This window comes from Tauraco erythrolophus, chromosome 14 (assembly GCF_009769465.1).
Source record: "Tauraco erythrolophus isolate bTauEry1 chromosome 14, bTauEry1.pri, whole genome shotgun sequence".
NCBI lineage: Eukaryota > Metazoa > Chordata > Aves > Musophagiformes > Musophagidae > Tauraco > Tauraco erythrolophus.
The window spans coordinates 13,251,545-13,276,142 of record NC_141478.1 but is presented as its reverse complement, the minus strand read 5'-3'; the positions used below and the strand labels follow the sequence as shown (position 1 = coordinate 13,276,142).

At 36.5% G+C, this 24,598-nt stretch overlaps 1 protein-coding gene across 13 annotated transcripts in view; it reads right to left on the bottom strand.

Annotated features, from left to right (window-relative positions):
- Positions 1-1,362: 1,362 nt before the first annotated feature.
- DMXL2 (Dmx like 2) overlaps positions 1,363-24,598 on the bottom strand; it is a 55,037-nt gene continuing 31,801 nt past the window's right edge. For 5 of the 13 annotated variants that reach the window (XM_086620370.1, XM_086620381.1, XM_086620375.1 and 2 more), the window contains 24 exons: positions 24,233-24,330; positions 23,908-24,073; positions 22,699-22,963; positions 20,867-21,966; positions 20,011-20,202; positions 18,347-18,423; positions 17,585-17,715; positions 16,646-16,894; positions 14,902-15,083; positions 14,413-14,543; positions 13,524-13,609; positions 12,739-12,940; positions 11,731-11,848; positions 10,858-10,920; positions 10,376-10,462; positions 10,178-10,299; positions 9,325-9,463; positions 8,670-8,730; positions 8,456-8,583; positions 6,666-6,743; positions 5,964-6,055; positions 5,320-5,372; positions 3,946-4,163; positions 1,363-2,853 (listed from right to left, as the gene is read on the bottom strand). In XM_086620370.1, the coding sequence (XP_086476496.1) occupies positions 2,644-2,853; positions 3,946-4,163; positions 5,320-5,372; positions 5,964-6,055; positions 6,666-6,743; positions 8,456-8,583; positions 8,670-8,730; positions 9,325-9,463; positions 10,178-10,299; positions 10,376-10,462; positions 10,858-10,920; positions 11,731-11,848; positions 12,739-12,940; positions 13,524-13,609; positions 14,413-14,543; positions 14,902-15,083; positions 16,646-16,894; positions 17,585-17,715; positions 18,347-18,423; positions 20,011-20,202; positions 20,867-21,966; positions 22,699-22,963; positions 23,908-24,073; positions 24,233-24,330 (4,248 nt within the window). In that variant the 3' untranslated portion in view covers positions 1,363-2,643. Of the gene's footprint in view, positions 2,854-3,945; positions 4,164-5,319; positions 5,373-5,963; positions 6,056-6,665; positions 6,744-8,455; positions 8,584-8,669; positions 8,731-9,324; positions 9,464-10,177; positions 10,300-10,375; positions 10,463-10,857; positions 10,921-11,730; positions 11,849-12,738; positions 12,941-13,523; positions 13,610-14,412; positions 14,544-14,901; positions 15,084-15,715; positions 15,755-16,645; positions 16,895-17,584; positions 17,716-18,346; positions 18,424-20,010; positions 20,203-20,866; positions 21,967-22,698; positions 22,964-23,907; positions 24,074-24,232; positions 24,331-24,598 lie in introns of those variants that run through there. The other 8 variants (XM_086620374.1, XM_086620382.1, XM_086620383.1 and 5 more) reach the window with 6 other exon arrangements.

The window sequence follows — 24,598 nt, the reverse complement described above, 5'->3', positions numbered from 1 at the left end:
CCTCACATTCGTCCATACAAATGAAATAATGAAATGAAGGGTATACTTTTTTTGCTGCCGTTCTTAGAAAAATAAAATATCTGGAGCAGGAATGCATGTATTCATCATAGTGCTTAGTGACTTAATCTGTTGTTAATCTTCATTCAGAGATTGCCCACTCACATTCAGATTTTTGAGAGACAGAAGTGAGAAATAATAGGAACTTTTTGATTTTAATGTTGTTCTGGTATTTCAGATTTCTAAATTTAACACTGAAACATAAATCCCTACTGTTGCTTTGTGTATCTATATTCAAAATCATGCTCTCGGAAAACCCCTACCTGAATTTCTAAGCTGCCTGTGTATCTTGGTAAAGTTCATGGAGCTCATCCAAATATTTAGACACAAAGTAACACTTAAACCACTCAGTGCAGTTGAAGCTTTAATGCCTATGCAATATCCAGGCAGTATTAAAGGGATTCATGAATCTGGGAACATCTATGCCTGCAGAGCCCTGTCTGGCAAACGTGCTGGAAAAATACCTCTGCTGTAGCTAAACTTCAGTGTGTGGTACCGGGGTGGCTGGGCCAGGGCTGCAGCCTCTGTTCTCAGCATACCTGCTGGTTTCTCCAAGGCCAGGATTCAGGCCAGGCATGCGGCGGAGTGAGATGCAGAGGGAAACAAAAAAGCATAATTAATACTTTGAACTAGTGTATACAGTGAAATGCATATACCAAGAATTCTATCGCTAACTATAAAGAGTGCAACACATCACAGTCCAGAGCTACAGTTTTGAGTATGTGGGCTTCTTTTGACTTTTGTGGGGTGAGGGGTTTCTTGGCTGGTAGGTTTTTTAGTTTGCTCTGTTTTTGTTTGGTGTGTAGTGTGTTTTTTCTTTTTTTCTTTTAGTTTCTGTTGTTGTGGTGGTGTTTTTTAAAAAATTGAATTATGGTACTAATCAAGTAGTCTTTTTGACTAAAAAAATAAAAACCTCAGCACTATACTTGGGCAAATACAGTTCAAGCCAGATGTGACAGTTTCTAGATAATGTTCCTATCTTAAATCATGTTAGATTTCTGAATGTCGTCGTTGAACCTGTCACATCAACCTCTTGGAGAAAGGAGGGCCAGCAAATTCTGCCTCTTTTCTCAGTGACGGTACCGGGCTGCGTTTCTTGCAGCTCCCTTTGTTGGAGATGAACAATTAAATTCTGTTAACTTTATGCTTTTCTAGGACAGCTGAACTTAAAATGCAAACAGCTAATGTTTTTCATCTCAGTACAGTCTGAGGTCAAGTTAAAGCTAGCTCAGGCAGTAACCAGCCAATCTACTGGAGCTTTAGTTAAATCTATTCAAATATAAAGAAGAGTTCTGGAATGGACTGTTCCATGAAATAAAAGTAATTTATTTAACTTACAAAGGAAAAACTAAACAATGACATTTACTCTTCTTTCTTTTTATATTTCCCATACTTCACAGCCTGCACTTTAAAATCACCTTTGGAGAAAGGTACTTTTTATTCTAGTATATTTTACAATACAGCACAGACATCAAAATTTTCATTGGAGGAATAAGACAGTTTGTTAACATTTAAATACGCAGACATCTGTTCCAGTCTCTTAAGAACATGTTTTTTGTTTACAACAGAAAAATACATCTGACAACAGTAGCTAGTTATATTACAAGCAAACAATATTGAACTCTGCATAGTTTATACAATATACTCTGGTAATAATTTAATTACCAGGTTTATCCACTATTTACTATCTGGCCACATAAAGCCTGACATTCATCTGAAATGTGGCGTTATACGTTCCATTGGTATCCTCTTAACAGCTTCATTTAGTGAAGTATTTTCTGGACAAATGAATTTCAAAACTAAAAGCTGACTAGAATCATGGATGTCTTCACCACAACCATTTAGTGCTTACAATACATTCCTAAAGTAAAGGCAGGTGTCCAATAGAAAACATAGCTGTCAGAAAGAAAGGAAAACAGTGTGCAAATTAAAAAACATTGCATTTAAAAACGTGTTGATGTGCAAGTTACAGTATCAACTGTGTATTAATACTAACTGGGGAAAAAATCTCAGAAAAAAAATACGTCTCACAGTATGTTCTCGATTGCACGTGTTCCATGGCGTTTGTATCCATTACACTTTCTTGTGAAAATCAAATACACTAAGTAACTTTAATTAAAACTAAACTATTTTACAATGAGAAGTTGTACACATGCTTCAATTAGTGGGAAAAATTGGAATAAAAATAATCAGAATCACATCAGAAATGCTTACTGACTTGTAGAGCCACGGTGCTTGTTAAGTGACTGACAGCTGTCAGAATCTTTGCAATACGCTTACTAAATGCAGCTTGTGGGTTACTGAGCAATAACCCCACCTATGACTGTGACTATACTGGGTTTAATTCTTTGCTTTTACAATACAGTACATGCATTTCCACCCCAGTGATCCTTTATGGGCATACTCAAAATATACCTGTGGTAGAAGTCTTTTTTTTTTTTTTTTTTAAATCTTTTCCCCCTAATACTTAGTGCTGCAGTAACTGCTTTGAAAGGAAACAGAATGTTTCCTTTCCACAGTGCGTATCACTGTGATTTTAGCTACTTAAAGGGACATGATATAAAACCAGGATTAGCTCACATAACGCTACAGAATGTCAAAAATGCCTGAAGGTACATTGAAAGCATTGGGAAGAACCCTCATTTTCAGCGTGCCGTCTGCTCCACAGGAGAAGATACGATTGCCTTGCACAGTTTCAATCTGGGTGACGCCAGCACCAATATTTCTGAAAATGGACTGCTTAGCATGTTCATTTTTAAATGAATGAATTAAGTTATAGCCAGTCAGTCTCCACACCTGTATGAAAAGAATGACAAATGGCGATTAAAACTCGGGTTTGTATTTTTTCCCTAATGTTTCAGATTCCTGGCTGTTCTAAACCCTATTCAGCAAAGATAAAAGGTATTTTTCTGTTGTCTGTTAGCAACAATTACAAGTCTGAGAGTCTTGAGAGGTTCCTGATGAAGCACAAGGCAAGATGGTGTAAGGCTACCTCGACGTGGACCAACTGGTTACTCGGCAGGCTGAAGCTGCCTTGTGTTACCTGGTCAGTAGTGCCCCTCCCAGCTTCCCCCCCATGCAAGCTGCAGAAATGGACAGGTTGCATTTATCCAGGATCACTATTGTCAGCTTTCCAGCAGCCGGAAATGCTTTTCTGCTAAGGAATGCTGCAGAGTAAGCTGCATAATGAGTAAGGAGGCAGAGTGGTAGCGCAGCTGTCGGAGCTGTCTGTTGTGTCCTAAGCTGCAGGAGCCCTCATCAAGACAGGGCCACGAACTGTACAAAGGCACAGAAAGCACCTTTTAAGCAGTATGCAGTCCAGCTAAAAGGAAGGAAATTGTATTCTCCTTCTCTTCACCAGTTCTTGTATTTCCTTCTTTCGCATTCGGGAAATACACCCTTTAAAACAGGGACTGTATTTCTGGGTTTTTTTTGTTGTTTGTTTCTTACTACTATGACATCTCAGTAGCTGTCTGGGGCTACAGCATCAACAGAAAACACAGAACTTGGTGTGACAGAAACTTTACACAACATGGAAGTTACTGAGCGCCCCTGTATTAAAAAGACATCCCAAGGCAAAATCAGAACACTTTTAAGACAGAAAAATAAAACTAAGATTTCAGAATCACACATTTTGCTTTATCCATGTAAAAGTCGGTCACACAACTTTAAAAAGACTGTTTCATCTTTAGCAGAGAACAAAACCTACTTGCTGTAGAAGGATATTGGTATATTTATGTTTACACTGTAAAGGTAAGCCAAACATTCTATATATCAAATGTAGGTTTGGGTTTGGTTTGGTTTTGTTTCCACGCTCATCACGTATGTCAGTGCACTACTTCAGAGAAAAACACTGTCCTGTACAACTCGGCTCCTCCTGTTCCTTACCTTCATGTTACCTTCTGCTGAGCCTGTCACAAAATAGTCCTCGGAAGGATCCAGTGCAAGGGCCTTGACAGCTGATTCATGTGCTTGGAAGGTGTAAAGGATTTGCCTCTGTCTGATGTCAAAAATGCAGATGTATCCCTTCCTACCTCCAGAAATTAGCAGCTGATGTTTAGGTGCGTACTGAAGTACTGTGGCACCGTGGTCATGACAAGTGAAGGCTGAAGAAGGAGGATGTCAGAATTTAATACATTTGAGACTGTAAGTAGCTTTCAATCTTAAAATTGCATTTCTTCTATAAAGTGTTATCTGAGTATTTTCTAACTTCACAGATGCATTCCTTCATATGGCTAAGGTCTTATCAGCTGACAGCTTTTTGCTCTTTTAAGAGCTATATAGACCTAATGCACAAGAAAGCATGATATGCAGTCTAATTTATTTTGGAATACCGACATGTACCTGAATTTTAAAAACTGAGAAAATACAAAATTCACCATATTAAGTCCACTTAAATTCCTGAGTTAAAAAAATAGTATAGCTGAACTAAAAAATTAAATATTAATTACTTTATTATAGTAATTACTACTATATATATTATAGTAAATATTATTACTTTACTATTACATTCTAATTTCCTAACCTATTATTCATAGGAGCCCTGACTCTGTTTCTTTAAAATGAGGCTGAATTTCTGTGCAATCTGCTAGTTTTAAAATACGAATCTCAGAATGCACCTATTGTTTATTCAAGTACTGCACTTGTTTGCAGATGTTTATGATAGTTGAATTTGCTCTTTTAAAACCCCCAGGATATTATATTTGGATTTGTATGTATTTTTCTTTCAAAGTGCAACATGATAGAATTTTGCTTTAGTTCGTTACGTAAAGATGAAATTATTGAACTTGGTCAAATAGACACAAACATCTTTTTAAGAATCCAGTCCAAGTGCTCAAAGACAAGTACTCGAGACAGAAGGAGTTGCTTCTACTGTTACCCACAAATGTGCTTCAACAGAGTACTGGGTATATTAATGAAGTGCCAGTTTAAGTGAAAGCCTGCATACATGAAAGAGTTCAATAATGCAGCCTTAATTAGTTGGCTGTTAACCTTTTTTTTTAGGACTATATTCAAGTATTTCAGACTTTTAGTGCTGTCACAAAACCAGCTTTATGTATGACCTTCTTTCTTCATGCTTTTCTATATAGAGCAGATTAATGTCATGCTAAATGCTATATAGTACCAGTCCTGGTAAATACATTAACTTGCAACACATATTTAGACCAGTTCCCAGTGCAAATTTTGCCCCAAATGCATACACGGTGCTGCATTTCCTTAGTCAATAAGAAGCAGAGGTTTAATTTTCACCGTAGTACTTACCATGTATAAGATTGTTACCAGATGAAACCAAAGTGTCCCAGAGGCACACATTTCTGAGGGGGGGGAAAAAAAATCATTATGGCCTGCTGCTAAGTGATTCATGGGGTGACGTGACTCTCAGTGTTCACGTTTTATGTCAAAGCCTAGAAGGCAGAACTGGCCAAGGAGCCCTTGGCTGTTTGCAGTCATTGGAGAGCATATGTAAAGAGTTAAGAGCTTTAATTCTTTCTATGCTCTTTTATGTTTCTTAGTGGAACTATATCTTCTACTGTTGAGATGTGTACTAATCCTAGGTTGTACCAAGAAATTATAGAGGGTGTTCTTTTCAGAGAAAAAGAATTATCTTGCCTTTGCTGAACATATTTCTCCCCCCAGCCAACAACATTACATCAAGCTAGTTGCGTTTGGAATACATCTTGAAAAAAACGGTTAACTATTGACTGCTCCTCACAAAAACTAAATTTGGGAAACAAACGACTGAAGGAGTGATGTTCAAAGAAATCATCTGGCAAGTTCAAGCTGTAACCAAGCTTAGAACACCGAGCCTTAAAACGTCAGCCACGCGTTAATGCATAAGAGCAAGCAAGTTAATGGAGATGAATAGGTGGCTTTGGTGAAATTCCTCATTGTTTCTTTAAACACACCTGTTATCATTGGATTGTCCCGATGTAGCAACTAGACTTGAAGAGGTTATAAATGCAAAGTCACTTGTGGTTTTACTGTGGCACTGCCAACTCTATTAAAAACAAAACAAACAGAAAAGATGCAATCTTACCAGTTGCAGTCTGCATCAAAAGTTACTATCAGTTTGATGTCACTGATGACATAACACAAGCAGTCTTTTAAACAAAGTTTAAAAACTGATGGGCAATGCAGTTTGAAACCTCAGAGAATGTAGCAAAAATCCAGTATAGAATAAAAAGATACTAAAATAAGTGAATTATAACAAATCCACAATGTAGTGAATCACAATAGGCTGAATTTCAAATTAAGCATGGTCTCCATGTACTGTTAAGAAACAGTGAAAAGAACTGAAAAGTGTATTTTTACTAAGTCTTGGAGTTGTAAAGTCATTACTGTCAGCCCTGATTTTTTAATGTAATCAAGGGTAATGCTGAAGTAGTATTTGTAATTACATTGCAGCTTACGGTTATTGTACAGTTAGCTTTCCAGAGATGCTTCATTGACACTCTACAGTTGTTTTGATAAAGTATGTTAATTAAAAAGCAGCAAAATCGAAAATGTCTCAGTGAAACTCTTATGCTCTTGGCCTCTCTGAAGTCTCAAAGACTTAATTTTCCTCTATGAACGAAAAACAAGACCAACTAAAAATTTCCTTTACTTACCAGATAGGGCTTAGGATTTGAGGTGGTTTGGTTTACTTGCCAAATACTTAGAAATCCTTCACCATCAGCAACGCCACACTGCAGGGAAAAAACTGTATTTGTTAGCATAATATACTGGTTACTGGATGCTTACTTCATAACAATATCATCATAGAATACCATGTTGGAAGGGACCTCAAGGATCATCTGGTCCAACCTTTCTTGGCAAAAGCACAGTCTAGACAAGAGGGCCCAGCAGCGTCCAGCTGAATCTTAGAAGTGTCCAATGTCAGGGAATCCACCACTTCCCTGGCGAGATTATTCCAATGGCTGATTGTTGTCAGTGTGAAAAATTTTCCCCGTGTCCAGTTGGAATCTCGCTATCCCTCATCTTTTCCATTAAACAAGCTGTTTCCAGTAAACAGCTGACTTTAGGAAAAAACCCAACTAAACCAATGCCTGCACATTAAGTATCAAAAACAATGATTGTCAGGTACGAAAAAGCAGATGAGAAGCCAAGCGAGTTCAGTGCTGACTGTTTAGTGATTATTTAATGACTGATGCTCTCCTACATATCTAACTTTTCTCTGGAAACGGAGGCTTTTTAAGTGTGGAAACTTGTTTTTCAAATCCTAATTTTAAATGCTAAAGCTTACAGAGGCATCGTTACTCCATGACTCTACTTGCAAATGCTTAGTAAAGTAAGATGCATGACAGCACGCCATCAAAGCACGGTAAGAACGATTACAGAAGGACTGTACTAAATCATGAATAGTAAAATGACTGAGTTGTATTTGTTGACAGTGTTGCATATTCTATACCTATAAACATTTTACAAAAGGTTTTTAGAATTATGTTTTCTCCTCTCAGTCAGGTTTCATGAGTCTTGCCTGAGTGACCTCCATGTGAAGCAGTGGGGACAACTAGTACATCCTAATTTCTGGCTTAAAATTGACTACCATGTGATGTGAAGATTGCAATATCTCAAAACATAATCAAAACACATTTAAAAAAAAAAAAGTTTAAATGAGATTTTATGCTACCTGAAAATAGGCATGCTGTGAGATACTTTATATTTCCAGCTATTTCTAAATGTCGAGCTTTTGCTGGTTTATATTTTCCTATCTTACAGTCATGCCCAAACTCCTTTAATTCATTTTTTATGGCTTTCAACTATAATGGAGTTAAATAGTTTGTCAGTAACAGAATGGGCAACATGAAAACTGAAGAGGTGGGTATTCCTCCCAATTTTTTTCTTTATCCATTGTTTTCTGCATCTCGTATACCGCACAGAGTAATTTCTGGCCAAAGTGCATGGCTCTTTTGTACTCTTTCTGCTCTCCACTGTCTGGAGTATATTTACATTCTTCAACTAATAGGTTGTATTACATATATCTTCTAGGCAATGCATTCTGTCAAAACTTTGTCTTGGCCAGAATGCAAAGTGTGAAGCAGTTCTTGAAGACCTGTGCCTAGACTGATAAAAGTTTGCTTCTACAAAATCAATAAGCTCAATTTTTTTTATATGTTTTATTTAAAAAGGTCACTGCATGGGAACACAGATTTCAGAAGAGGGAGAACAAAGTCTGAAGTCTGAAATGGGATATAGGGATAGCAGTGTGAAGCTGAGAGAAGAGAAAGGAGAATAAGGGTTACAAAGCTTCCATATGCAGCCAAACAAATGATATGATACTGCTTATGACCTCATTCTAGGACATCTTAACAATTTTGTGTGTCAACAGTTAAAACTGTTTCAGAGGTCATAGCACAACCAAATGTTTCCTTATTCATAAAAAAAATGTTGTACTTACCTTATTGCCCTGGGAATTGAAATACATCCTTGTAACCCTGGCGTTTCCAGCCTGCTGGAAGCATACCAATTGCTGTGGCCTTGACCACTCAAACATTCGAACGCTACCGTCTTGTGCTCCTGTAAGATCTAAGATTAAAAGATAGATGTTCATTAATACTACAGGATTTTATAGAAAATTATCTACTCCATACTAGTAAGTGTGATTCACTTACAATACTGATGGACTGGATGTGAAGCCATTCTCTTGACGTTATTCAGATTTCTCTTAATAAGCTTCATATAAAAAAAAGAAAAATGAAAATAATTTTGAAAAAAAGACACAAACACACTCTTCAGATTTGCTTATCCTACTACACGGTGAGTGTCCCCCAGTTAAAAAAACGCCTGTTAGCTTCTAACAGTGTTTGCATCTAATTATGTTTAGTTGCAGTATAGTAATTAAAGCCTGTTTAAGACAGCTTTTTTAGACATGAAAGTTTAAACAGTATTACTATTATCTTCTATTATACAAAGAACTAAGCACATGCTGGTGTGTATGCTTTTGATATTAGTCCCAATGCAATAATTGAAAGTTTGGGATTGTTCTGGTTGGCTTGCTTTGTTTGTTTGCTTGTTTTGTTTTGTCCCCAGAAACTCCAGGTTCTATCTCATTGTCCCATTATTTTCTGTGTCACAATAATTCTATGCCACAATATACAAGACAGTGCTTAGTTTGGCCTTCTTTTGGCCAGATCATGGTCATTGTAGGCTTTTTATGTCAACACTGAATTAACAGTATGACGACTGATGCAAAGTAGGTCTCTCTACTAAATAATACACTAAAAAAAAGTAAGAGTCTCCTGAGCTGCACACAACAAAAGTACTTACCACACCAGCTCCGGTGCTAGTCTGACCACTGCCTAACCAGGGCATAGATGAAGACGGTTGTATCTGATTCACTCCAAAAGATGGTGCGGTTGACTGAGTGAGTGTGGTGGTAGAACCACGAAAGTCAATATCATCAGAACTGTAAAAGAACAGCAGTGTTCTGCTTTAAACAAATGTTTCTCTGCTACTAATGCTGTTTGCTTATCTCGTTGTCAAGAGCCTAATGGCAGTGGGTAGAGGAAGTGATTATAATAAGACTATAAATTGGTTAATTCTTGCACTTATATTGCACAAATGCTCTCCATGTGCTCCAAAGCTATTTGTGTTTAATCTCAACAGATGATCCTAACTGTGGTAAACAGATCTTGAGAATATAAGCTCTCTGGAGAAGAATACTGTTGGAATATTCCGGAGCGGCGTGTCTATATGTGTATCTATTCTGTGCAATGGAGTGTGGTACAGATGAGTGCTTGCTGCAGCTATTCACAGTTCTCAGCACAGTAATGGAGGAGACAGCAATTCAGGCTGTTGCATCAGCTACCACAACTGGCCTCAGCACTGCCATGATGCAACTGCAGTGTTTCTAAGGTAGAACTTTCTTTGCTCATGCACCATGGGATTTTCCTTCTCTGTGCAGTGCAGACGTACCCAGAATACTCAAGGCCCTCAAAACCTTAGTTTCTCCAGACAGTAATATTCTTTTGCCTTTCCTCGCTCCTTTGTAAAGCAATCTGAAACCTACTGAAGAAGAGGAATTAACCTTTTTTGTATGATTCACTTGTGCTTATGTATCGTATATGTAGCCTCACAGCAAACCAATACTCTTAATATAACCACAAAGAAACAATCTTACCTTTTAGACTCTCTGTCATACTCTTCCCCAATCCATATAAATGACTGAGCAGCCAGTAGAGCGGAAATATCAAGCTCTTGAACGTCATGTGTAGATGCCAAAACAATTTCGTTGCTGTTTGCCTATGCAGCACAAATAGAAAATTTATACTAACTGTAAGATCTTTTTATTGCACTTATTATAGTATTTGAGGCTTACCTTATTAACTGCAAATGCCATTATCATATCTGATTCTTTGTGAATGATTTTTGCTTTTCCTCCGGGGTAGCCAAGATCCGCTTCAACCTACAAAACATTTATAAGAAATTTCGATTAGCATGAGAATCCATTTTGTAGTGGTACATTCAGACTGCAAAAATCTGTACAAAATTCATGCAAGAAAAGTTCAGTGGCCTCAGCATTGTTTAGGAAGCTAAAGTTTAGCCTTCTCATACTCTTTGGTGTTCTAGAAGCCAAAAGTTATATTGGAATGTAAGAAACACAAAGTTGTGTGTGCAACACTATTTACAAGGTGTTCACTCATCCCAATTATCAGGACATCCAAAGTTAATTCACTGATTAAAAGCCTGCCACACAGACTACACAGAACATACAGCTTCTGTTAGTCACATTAGAGAAAGAAAAGCCAGTTCCACAGAACTTTTAAGAATGTGCTAGAGGTTTGGGAGAAGGGATACTACCTTGGTTTTGTGATCTTCTGCTACGCAGTTTTGTTTGACCTGCTCCACACGATCTTCTACAGACTACATAACATCACACAGTCACAAACACAAAACACATGCACAAACAAATATAAAAAAAGAATGAAACATTCCAAACTAGATTTTAAAGGCCACTCTGTCAGTAAATGATGACAAATGTATCTTCAACTTTTTATAAAAGGCACAGAAACTAAGACAGGAATCTAAACAAACTCACTTAAAATGTAATGCCTCCTAGATGAACACAAAATGTATGATATAGTAAATAAATGGAGGAGTAATACACACATAAACTCCATACTTACAGGAATTCTTAAAGATACTGAATAGTATACTTATTTCCCATGGTACTTGTGTTGGTTTAAATTTTCAGTTACAACTCATTACAGTTGTAACTGGTACAATTCTTAAAGCCCCATATTATATATTACTATATAATATTACTTTTATATGTATATATTACTCATGCATATATACATATACACAAAGTAATAGCTCATTTAAATTTCTTTTTCAATGACACACAAAAAATATTATATGAATAGTCAAATTTATTTGCTTATTACCTTTACGGCAAATGTTCTGTTTCTTTATTAGGACAGTATTCAAATACATAAAGGTAAGGTGAGATATGTCTTGTCTAAAAATACTTGGTTCAGTTGATATTTCAATAAACAACATGGCAGTCATGTTGATTTAAAAAAAAAAAAATCCAAACACAGTTAAATCGAAGAAAGAAAATAGAAAAGCCAACAAAAAAAAAAAAAGGAAAGAAAAACTAAAATACTGAAGAGACTGAGGAACAGTTAAAATTGAGCTTTCTTTTAGAAAACAATCACGTCCTTTGTTTACCTCACTTTGCTTTCTTTTCTTTGTGAATATATATCTTATGAAAGTCTCCTGAAGAAGTTCCTGCTTCACAAGAAAATGCCACAGCCTTTTTGCTGGAAGAGCTGAATAATCCTTTGATCTGGATAACACAAGGTGAGGGGTGGAAAAAAAGAGGAAAAAACTTCAATGTAATTAAAGGTGGACAAAAAAAATAAGATGACTCTGCATGACTTTAGATGAAATTCCAATTTGAAGAAAAAAAAAACCATCCAAAGTTTAAGCTCTAATTTTTTCAAGGCAAATATCAAAAGGTACTTTTTTTTTTACATTTTTTTTAAATCTATTTTAGTAATATAACTTCCAAGTACTACAGTTTAATCTGCTGACTTGCATTTATATCTGTATTTGCACTCTACTAAAACTGCTTTTATGTTGGAATTATGCTGACCCTACAGAATTTCCTTACATATTTCTTTCATTATTCAAAAGAATTCTCAAATATTTAGCTCCTATGAGTCAAAATTCACTGCCTCAGATTTGAGGTTCACTATCTGCATTTAAAGACACCTGCAGGAACGCCATTGGCCTAAACACAGAAGGACTGGCTTTACAAGGACCTTACTACAACTTTCTCTCCTCTTGACAACTGCACGTACTGTATAATTTTTTTCTTTTATTGCTGAGGTAGGGTAGGAGACAGCTGCTACTGGAGGAACAGTAAAAGAGGTTGAATAGGGTCTTCCCAGCAGCAGCCATTGCCCTTGATTTGTAGTCCTCCAAGCTCTGCTCTTTCCTTCTTATTTTCCTTTCTCACTGCAGTTGTGAAAGGCACGGCATAGTAAGTAAAGGCTGCTGCAGGAGACAGCTGCATAAGAAGGAAGAAAGGGATGTGGGAAAGTGGATTCTGTAAAGCATTGGCTAGAACTCGGACCTAGCCAACCTCCATTTGGCTGTTTAACTTTAGGTGGAAATAATCTTTAGTATTTCTATGATCAAGGAAGGCGTTTTTGCTAGGAAAAAAATACTTACTTGAATGGTGTGTTTTCAGGTTCAATCATTGCTTTATTGCGGAGAATAGCTGGTCCTGCACCTACGCCAAGGTCACTAGGATAAGTATTGATGTAGTTTGGTGGTGGGCCTTCAAACTGGTCCATTCTATCTTGAAGGATCTGTTCCCAGTGTTCCAAATTTTTTATTACAGCAATGCCCAATGGTGATGTCACAGGCAGATCTAAACAGAAATATTAATAGAGAAAGGCTTAGAGAAAAAAATCATTTAAGTTTACAGTGTGTATAAAAACCCAGAATAATACAACCATCCAAAAAAAAAAAAATCTTGAAAAGAAATTTACGGCCTATAAATACTTGAGAAAAGATGGTGGGGAGGTGGGGGAAGGACTCTTTACATTAGTGATGGGTGATAGAACAAGAGGAAATGGGCATAAGCTTAGTCAGGGGAGATTCAGGTTGGATGTTAGGAAGTATTTCTTCTCTGAAAGGGTTGTCAGCCACTGGAATAGGCTGCCCAGGGAGGTGGTTGAGTCCCCATCCCTGGATGTGTTTAAGAATAGGGTGGATGATCTACTTGAGGATATGGTTTAATGGGGATTAGGGATGGTTGGACTCGATGATCTCTAAGGTCTTTTCCAACCTAGAAATCTATGAATCTATGAAATGTACTTGTTGGCAATTGTAAAAAATAATGCATTAAATTATTTAAATTAAAAAATGAAAACTAAAAAGCACAGAAAACTAAAAAGTGACAGAAAGCCACTTATACAGAAGACTAAAATGTAAAGCAGAATTTAACATACCAGTGAATTCCAGACCAGCAATGGGAAAGAAGTTCTTAACGTTGTGCAGAACTAATTTTACCATTGTCAGATGCAGAAGAGCCCAGCTGTATCGAAAGAATAGATGTAGTTGTGTTAAAACAACATTAACAGAATTATCTGCAAATGTTTTTCTCCTTCTACCAAGTACACAGATCCCGGATTATTGTACTCTTCCCCCAAATTAAAGCACGTGCACGTGTAAACCTCTTCAGACTGGGGGTTAAGTACAAGCCCCCTGAAACGCCTCCTGAAATTCTCCATGAAATAACAATGAATACAGACAGGAGATTACTTGAGTGGCGTTCACAGCAGCAGCTTTCACACTGAAAGAGTCTCACAGATACTAAAGGTACAGATCCTGTACAGTATAACTGTAAGGACTAACGAGAGACTTGAAGAACACATAAAAGAGCCATAATTTTTCTCTATTATTATAACGCTGAAGTCATCCACTTAATTTCATTTTTATCTTGCAACACTTTCTCTTTTAAGCGTTCTATTTAATCTGTCCCTTATTCGAAAACTAAAGGTCATGCTTGAATCAGTAACATCATTCTAGAGCTGGCATTGTGGGACCTTGTGTTCTTTCTGTCTTAAAAGCGAAGATAGGGGTTTTTAATTTGGATTTTCCTCTCCCCAACACAAAACACACAGCTAATCCCCTTTTTTAGGCAAGTAAATGGGGAACTGTTACTGTGATGAGAATTTATGACTTCTGTAATCCCAGTGCCACAGATAAGTCTATCCACAATACTAAAATTATTTGACTTGAACAGGAGGGTGCAGAGGACCTGTGTTTTCTTTAATTTGGAAGAAAAAGTTAAGCACATGACATAATTCTTCTAAAATAACAGCAAATTCTGCTAACCTGTAAGAATTCGCATCTTTGTGTTCCTGAATCTGTACATCAGAGAGGAAAGCATCATCGTCTTCCTCATCACTGTGGATGCTTTCATCAGAATCATATATAACACCGCTGTCTGATAAAGGAAGAAATGGCTGCAATGCAAAATAGAAGTCTGCTATAAAAGCAATTTTCTGATCTCTTAATGTTCAATTCTTCTTTAGTTATCACTGTCATAGAGTTTATATGACAACAACTTAACCTATAAATAAGTTTCCCTAGAACATAAACAAGTAACAAGGGGAAGTGTTAATCTCTGTTATTGGCAAGAGATGTGTTTTGAAGGTTAAGTGATAGACTCGTAGGCTCTTCATCTTTTATTACAAGGATAACGTTCTGCAGCTTACTACAAAGAGCACTCAAAATTTTCACATTATTTTTGTCCTTTAAAACTTTAACAGAGAAGAAATATGCTTTTATGAACTCTAACTTATATTTTCCATTTTAAATTACCTTTGCCATAAAATAGTCCCACATGCTGAGTTCTGGAGGAATAAACTTTTCTTTGTAAGAGGGCCGTTCTGCAGGTACTGGTGGTGGTACAGTGCTGTCTTTTACTGGTCTTCCTGGCACCAGCATTCTCATATTAAACCGACGACGATGTTTATCCATTTCTTCTGATGGAAGAGGTGGTGCTAAATTCAGGTAATTTGAAAAGCTGATATGAGTATTGCATCTTTAGAAATGGCTGTATTTTACAATTGAAGCAACTAAAACCATTGTTATTGGTCTAATGTCTACTGATTCAGAAATCAAAGGCAGTCTAAATAAAGTAAGTGTAATCATACGAAGAATTCACTTATGTTACATTCAGTAACTGTGACATACATTAGTTGTATCATGAGAAATACATTTTATTATCTGGATTGTTCTCAGGATCTTTTTTACTTTTAAGTAAAAAGCTTTTAGCTGAAAAATTTCTCAAGAAAGCAATTAAAAAAGATATTAAGAAATTTTGAGGAGAAATAAAAGTAATATATAAAATTTCACTAAACTGTAAACTTCATAAGTAGTCATAGTTATTCAAAATATAAGCCAAGGAACTCTTAAGATAGCGAAGAAAATTGAATAGACAGGCTTTTTGACAACTCAAGTCTATTTTAAAGTGTTATGATTCAAAATGTCTTAATAGTTATCAAATACTAATGTGAGATTTGTTTTTCAAAGTGTTATCGGCCAGGCAACACTGAAGATCACACTTACTTTATAAGAAAGGAGCTAGATATTTAAAAACTAACATTCATCTACACTGCAAGCTTTTACAAACCTTCATTACCATCCTCTGAAACATCAGAAGCTGTAGCAGCTTGTAGGTTAAAGGAAAGCAGAATACATCTCAAAGACATGTCTTTATACAAGTTATTCATGTTAACTTCTTATGAAAACAAGCGCCCTAAATGAGTTTAAGTTATTCCATGAATGACGAAGATCTGTTGTGCATGCTTAGAATTGCCTTGTAACTGTTTTGTTTTATATTTGAGATATGAAACACCTAATTTTTGCACACGTTTCAAGCCTATTGTTGTTTTGAAGGTCTGTGTGATTTTCAGTATTGTTGCAGCGTGAAGTCTATGACAAATGGTTGTATCTGCCTGTCTCCAGAGCCTGAATTCCATCTCCACTTTTGCCTTTCTTCATGCAGTATACTAAGACATGCTCATCTGTCTTTGCAAAATTCCTGCTTTTAGTTCGAGCTTACATATTACATGAACTATTTTTTCTGAGATGAAGTTGATATTTCTTCTCTGTAGTCTTGTGCAAGGTGAAATCCTACCTTGCAATAGACATTGGTTTCAGAAATACTATTTCCAAGTTACTACAGTCATTAAGCAATAACAGTCATCTCTCGTGTACAGAAAACCATAGGTATTAACACTGATTCATACCATCTTTTTTTTTCACTGAAAAATAATGACTGAAAGTCCTGAAAAGTATTCTAAGCAAGCATCTAATAGTAATAATAGCAATATAGTAACGGTACAGTTTTTATGGCAAATTCAAAATGTGCTGGGTGCCGTTACAAAGGACAACTACAAGACTAATGTTTTTTCTGCTTTTTAAGTAATGTAACAGTTTTCTGAGCAGTAGATAGTTGAATTGTGCTCGCTTGGCCTTTCTCTTTAAAAGGAAGGAAATCTCTCCTACTAGGTTACTAAAAGGTACAAAATGCAAATCATTACTATGACCTTTAAAGTACCTGGAATGTTTTCTGATTGCCTTCGAGGTTTTACAAGAAGTTTCACTCCTCCACCAAAAACAGCAGCCCACATTCGACTGTTCAAAGGATGGGCTGCTAGTCGAAATAATTCATTACATGAATTGGTTGCAAGGGCATGTATAAGGAGACTCAGGTAAACAGCTACAACAGCTTCACAAAGTAGGATGTTTAACTTTGGTTGATCTTCATCCTGAGATGAACTTAAGAGATTTATAAGTGAACTCACACCTGCAAAGAGAAAAGAGGTAAAGTTCTTTGTTAAATGAGTAGGAGTACAAATGGAAAAAAAGGAAATGTTTCACCTCTACATTTTATGTTAAACATATACTAATAGCCACATGATACTGTTATTTAGATGAAGCATACTACTAATATTTTTCTTAAAAAGATCAAAATTTTAAAACGCCTTCTTTGGTCTGGGACTCTTGCATTGTACCTCTTTGTAAACACCATGGACAGTTGAGCTCGCCTATGAAATTCCTGCCCTGTTTCCACAGTTGACCTCAAAATACAACATTTATGCTCCCACATCAGGAGTAGTTGTTTTGATACCAACACCAAGTAAAGCACAGATATGAGACTGTACTTTAGAAACAGCTAACAGAAATAGCTTTGCCTAGAGGATGGGGCAGACTGGAAGAAAACATTTTAGGATGACAAATTATCAGCTTATTGAGTTTATACTAAAGATAATGGTCTCTTCTTCAAGCAAGATGTTTGCCATATAGAAAGTTTATTCTTATTTAATTTCATACATGAAAAAGTTAAAGGCTGTTATTAATTTGATAACTAAATCAGAAACACTTATCTGTCACTGATCATTCATCGTTTCATCTGTTGTTATTACAGGACAGTGAGATAATTTTGAAATGTGGAGCTGGTCCAGTGGTGCTAAAAGTAACCTTATTTTTGTCTTACCAGGCCACTGAGCAGGAGATGAGTTTGGAGTTGCATGCTCTTCAATACTCTCTGTCCTCAGTCTGCGTCGATCACTCAAAAGCAGTCCTTGATAAACCATCCCTGTAAACTGATTTGCTTCTGTTTGACTGCTAAATACAAATTAATTTTTTTCTGATGAGAAAGGATTTTATAATATTTTTGTAATGAAGTATAGTGTATATGCATGCTTCTCATTTTAATCAGAAAATGCAACATTTAAAATTCTATAGGACTAAGTCAAGAATTTTATAATTTAATGATATAAAAAATAAAAAGTTTATTAAAACTTGAAATGTTTCTATGTGACATTATCAATTTTAATATGTTATGTGCATAGCTCCTGATATGAAAAAGGCTTTTTCAAAAATTTAAAAATATATTTGTTCTGAAGAATATTTGTTAATGTTTTTACAGCATTCTCTTCCAGTTCCAGTTTGAAATATAAACTGCCTGAAACCTGACTTCAGTTCGGCTCAGATGTTTCCCCTGCACCCCCATTCAGGTGAGAGTGACACCACATTTTTCCTGTTATTTACTGAAAAATCTGAAAGATTAGTAGATTGGTGTTACTTTATCTGTGTAAACTGGCATATCAAAGCCAGCAACGTGTAAACTGTATAAGTATCTATATCCACACACAGATATTTAATCCCATTTTTAGACACATGCATGAAGAATTTCCATTTTGGATACACAATGTATATTCCAAATGTAGGACTGTAAGAAAACTTCCATTTTTACCTGTAGCTGTGGCTGTCACATAGTGCTTGATAAATGGATGCAGAAAGTGAAGCTGCTAAAGAATGAAGTGTGTGCACCTAAAATAAAAACAGCCGATAAGCTATACGTAAGTTTTATATCAAAGGTGAGTAAACTACAATTCTTTCTAAATAGCATTGGAGATGTGTTATGCAGGAATGTCCTAGTTTTAAATCAAGTGCAGGAAATAGTATCTGAGCGTTAAAGCTTACAATGCAGTACTTTGAAAATGACAACTGCTTGTTCAAGATCATTTGATTGCAGTCAAAACCTTCTAATATTAATATCAAGATAATTAACTTTATTCTAATACAGAACTGCCACAATGAATGAGTATACTGAAGGAGTGACTAAGTATATCCTGTTATGATAATGAATTTGATAGAATGGTTCCTGGAAGCCTTATTATATACCATCACAGTTCAATGTAGTAGTAGTTGCTCAATACGCATAAAATATAAAAGTTTTTGTAATAATTGTATGATGTTTTATCTATAATCTCTTTTTTTACCTCAGCTATGTGCTTATAAATTTCCAGAAGTCTCCAGGAGTAACAAGAATAATACTCCCTTATTGCCTCACAATGCAACAGAAACACTCCAGTTCTTAAACAGAAGAAATGCACGGATTTCTTGGAAACTCCGAGGAAATCCACAATGTGAAGAAAAAGGTACTGTTAAACATGTAAACTTTTAAAATGCATCCTGTGTTCAGTTCCATCTTTTCCTACTATCTTTCCATTAATCAAATACTAGACCTTAGATTAAAGCTATGAATTATCTAGGCAGTTGCTTTGCAGTTAGGAAGAGTCAGCTCTTTTTTCTGAATTCTCTTTGAAAAGAAAATGCATGTGAAGTATGAGTTTTTAGAGTAAGAAAGATTCTGCTGTAGCATAATGCAGGATGGCAAAGGAGTCAACTGATATAAGAAAGAAAATGAGATGTAAATGAGCTTGGGTTACAGTTTTAGAAACTTAACTGCCTTGCAGTGGGACAACCCATTTAGTTTCCTGATTTTTCCCTACTTTCATTTAGCCAATAGAAATTGAAATTAATGTAATTAATATGAATATTGATCTAAATGTACAAAGTCATGATTTAGCTTCTTACTAATTAACTTTGTCATAGTCTCAGGCTCTTGGCTTTTTACCCCTCTATTTACTGAATATGAACAGAATTTATTCACCTCAGAGTATAGTGTCAAAGTAATTCCTTAAAAACCAGGTCACTTGAGGAAATTCACGGTAGAGTAAGGTTTATAATATCTATATTAATAGAAGGTTAGAACATAACTTACAGTCTCCCATCTCTGCTTTCATTAATCTCCCTACAGGATTTGACCAGAATGATAATAATTAGTTAACTTACACGACCATGTTGTTTTAAGAGCCAAGCTTTCAGTGTTTTAGTGAACATTCACATTTGGAATAGTTTCCTGAGTATGACCAGAATTTGGATGAAAGGGAACTAATCAGATTCAAAAAAATGTCAGAAAGCAAGTGGTTAATTAGCATTTTAATTTCACCAGACTTAAGGGAGGAGGTCAGTATTGTGAAAGGGTAAGCATTGAAAAGTTAACTCAAACACCACATTTTGTTTTTGCGTGCTTACTCCCCATTTTAGCATTTCCTAAAAGCTTTTCATTACCTTGACATCTTCAATATTAGGATGTGGTGGTGATTTCATCTGCACAATAGTGTAAAGAATATCATGGATGTGGTTGTTTAAATACAGCACAGGATTAGCTATCACAGTTTTTGTGGATGCTACGCTTGCAGAAAGCAACGGCAGTGTTGTGGGTAATGGAAGTGGAGACTGAAGTTGTTTTACAGTAGTTTCCTGTTTTAAAAGAAAAGATTATATTTAAAATTATTGCTTGAGTTAAGGCAAAAAAGTTAAGACAAAAAAAGATAATTTTACATCTTATATGTTTTTCCAGGGTTATTTATCTTTTTCCACTACTGTCTAATCACAGAGTCATAGAATGGTTAGGGTTGGAAGGGACCTCAAAGATCATCAAGTTCCAACCTCCCTGCCATGGGCAGGGACACCTTCCACTACACCAGGTTGCTCAAAGCCTCAAATAATCAGTACAGACAAGATTTTACTGTGACTGATGTCAAAAGTAAATTCTTATTGACTATAATACCATGGATAAGACCTGATAGCCAAGTTTGCTGGAACCTTTTTTGTTTAGTGTGGTAAGGCTATTTTTATATAGCTCATTAGGAAGTGTTTGGATTGTCTATTAAGAAACACTAAGAATGCACTTGCACTAGTATGAGCTGACAATAATACTCCCTGGTCTGAGTTTAATAACAAAAGTTAAATTTGCACTAATCTGAGTTTCTCAAGTGGAAACAAACATAATTCTTTTGTTTATTCCCCTTAGACTTGCAGAACATAAGCAGCATCTATCTAGGCACAAACTTAAGCATTTGACAAAACTGACAGTCCAGCACAGTTCACACTTGTGAACAGAAATTAGCTGGATTTGTTTTACCTGCTGTGACTCTTGCAGCAAGAACTTCAGCTCCATTCTTACAGATGCTAAACCACCGCCTTGTGCCCCATGAAGACTACAATAACTTAGAAAAACTCTCAGAAGAGCTTGGTTCTTCTGCAGCCACCACTTTCGTCTTTCAGCATGTTCTCGTTTTGCTTGTAACCGACGCCTTTCTATCTGGTGCCGTTCGTACGAACCAATGTCTGGCTTATCCATGATATCATCATGATCAAGTAGATCCCCGTTTACTTTGGTGTATGTTTTACAATAGTCTTTGCCCCCTGTGTCATGGTTGCATATTTCATGCATAGCAGCAATCTCTTTTTCAAGCCAGTTGTACAGCTGAAATCTGAGCTTTCCTCCATCTACTTCATAACCTGTAGCCAAAGTCCTCAGTTCAGTCATAAGGATCTTCAAACAGGCTCTGAACTTCAGTTGTTCAGCAATAACATCAACTTCAGTGTCTTCTGGATCAGAAACCTCCACCTGTGGTGTCTGTGGGATGTTGATGTCTGAGGTTCTCTCATCATCTTCTTTGTTCTTAGAATCAGATTTTGAGTTTTTCATCATTATACCAACATCCTTGTCCTCTTCATCTGACCCATTTTTGTCTTCACCCCAATCAAGAGTAAGGGGTTCATCATCAAATTTTACTGCTGGTTGACTCCAGTCAAATTGTGCTGAAGATTCGACCGTGTTCTCCAAAGCAAAGGAAGTTGAAAATGGCTTTGACCAGTCTATATCACCACTTCCAGCACCATCCGTTAGGGCTTTGGAATCTGAAACACCAGCCTGTATTGGAGGACTAGATGAACTTTTCTCTGCAGCTATAGTAGGCTTTTTTCCTACTTTTGGAATTTTGGAAAGGACTTCAAGAGCTAGTACAGGGCAGCCCACTTTAAAATGAGCGTTTGCAGTAGTGAAGAATAATTTTCTTTCTATAAGATTAATTTTATCAACAAAGCTTTTCTCAGTTTTTAGACCTAAGGTGGCCAAAGTCCCTTCTGGTGAGCTGAAGTATCTTCGGATGAGCAAAGGGTGAGTCCGAAGATAATTGTAAAAACTGAACACCACAGGATTGCATGACTTGACAATAACTAAGGAATTAAACAGACATAACATTTATTGAAAACGGCTTTAAAATGGTATTATTCTGCTTTGTGTTATTTCCTACGTTTTGTTTTAACACAGAGATTTGTGCAAACACAAAACCACGGTTTTGGGTCTAGTTGACAAAGCAAAATGAAAGAATTGCTTATTCCCCACAAAAAGATTAAAGGTATGAGCTGGATGAGTAGAAAGATACTAAATTCTCTCATTTGCCTCACTGTTACATTCCACTCAGCTAAGCCTAAAAAAAGTTGAGATGATCAGCCAGGTAGAGATTTCCCCAAGGGAAGGAATATGCCCCAGAAATCTACGTAGCCACTTAATCTCAGAAGAGACAGGATAGGAAATCCTGCTAGAACATTGCTAATTCCTAGAAGCAAGAACTAGAATTTAAGTCCAGTAGAATAAAGACTAGCCAGTATTCAGTAGCAGAGAGGTATTGTAGGGAAGTACCAAACAAAGGAGGCCCTCCTGAGCTTATCTGACAGCAGAACTAAATTCAATACTGGGGGATTGGAGACAAGTCCTTGGAGGAAATTGGAAAAAGATATTTTTCTTTTTAAGAAGAAGAAATTGAACGAGCCAGCACATTAGCCAATTAATAATTTCAGCATAGTAGCATCTCAGGAGAAGGGACGGCGTACATACACAGAAAGCATTTCTCCTTCTCTACTTTGTCTTAATAAGTCGGTCCCATCAGACTAATGTTTCTCCCTTACCTGGGTTTTCATCGTCATCTTTAGGCGTTTGTTCCAATAACGTGTCCAGTGCTCTAGTGTAATCTTTCATTATCCAGTATGCAATGCTTCTCAGAAATGGATCAGAATGCAGTCTAGTACAGCTGAACCCAGCTCCATCCTTATGGCAACCCAAAATCTTTTCGTAAAGAATGGAGGTGTATGTGACAGAGGTTTCAAACTCTGATTCATATAAACGAGCAATAACCATAGCTAACTGGATGTCTTCCATTTTCTCAAGGCAAACCTATGATGAGAAGTGGGGAAGAGGTTGCTTTATGAGGGAAAGGTAGTTCTTTAAAATAACAATGAAGTGAATAGCAACAGAAGTTTACAGAACAGGTAATTTTTTTTCTCATCATATCTGTTCTTTAAAGTATATATTAATCTTTGGGTCAAAATGTGATAAGTAGTATATACCTAAGTAACATATTTTCTTCCGTGTTTGGAAAGAGGGGTGCTTTCTTCTATTTCAGGAATTATGATATGCACAGCAGTACATCAACATGTCAAAAATTAATATGGCAGAAGATAAAGATGTTTATTTTTATTCTACCTAGTAAAATGGTAAAATATTGTTCACACAGCCTCAGCTGCAGAATTACATCTCTAAGGAAAAAAATCTTTCATGTTTTCAGGTAAGGACAAACATACTGCATATAAATAGGCAGGATAACTAAAGGTTCTCTAATTCTCATTCTCTCCTGAGAGGTACTGCATAGGTTATGATCCTGCTTACAGCTCTCACCTCCTTTGTGGCAGGCAATATCACAGCTCCACTAAAAAAGGCAGGGCTGCTTCAGAAGAGAACTCTGACTTCTTTGTTTACTTAACATTGTAGTAATAGGTCATACAGAATAGCTGGAGGCTAAACCGAGTGCTACAACTTCACTGTGCTGATCAAACAGGAAGTTTTGCCAGAAGGGTCATGCATGGTATTCCCAAGAGTGCTTCCACTGAGGACTGATGTATCTGAACAATTATTCTAGCCTTTAGATCAGCTTCCAAGCTGCTTTTACAGTAGTGTCAAGGTAAATGGTATGTCTGCAGGGCACGAGGGGTTTATGTGTAGACATACCATATAATTTATGCGGCCACAATTTGTGGAAAGACCAGCAGCGAACAGTTTGTAAGGATACAGTTACATAGTTCAAATTAGAAACTGAAACTTAATTTCTCAAAAGTGGATACCTCTATAGCATCTTTCAGTGAACCTGCTAGCAAGAAAAACGCAGCCGATTGTTCAAAGCGTTGTTTTCCCAACAAAGCAAAAGCGTTTTTTAAAGCAGCTTTGCGCCATCTATCTTCACTGAAGTTGTGGCTGAAAAAGGCAGTCATCTTTTCATCATGCTGGGACCTGCATAAAGAAATGCAATGTATACAACTACTTATTACATAACCTTAGCATAGAATCACTTGAACATCACTGTGAATTAAACTCTAATCTTGAATAAGTTCTGCTTTGCGTTCCTGGTTCAATTGAGATTTAATCAAACTTACAGTCAGCAGAGCTCACCTAAACAGGCCCCACACCACTGCCTTTTTCTTCATAGCAAGGTAAAAAAGTGCAGCATCTAAGGCATCATTGTTCCTCTGGAACGCAGCTTTTGCAACCTGTAGTAAACAAAACCTATTCTTACTGAAAACATAAAGGCTGCTTTTAGCTAAATAACATATGCTCTCTGTCAGGGAGGATGGTCTAGGTGACTGTATTATTGCTACAAAGCAACAGTAATTTCTGTCAGAATATTTTGTTCATCATACTGTAAATGTTCTTAAGAGTCAGAGAAACAGGCCTGCTGCAGATACTAACCCCTCTCAACCACAGCGGGACATGACAAATGTGTAAATAAAAACCTTTTCTTTAAAAGTGTTACAGTAA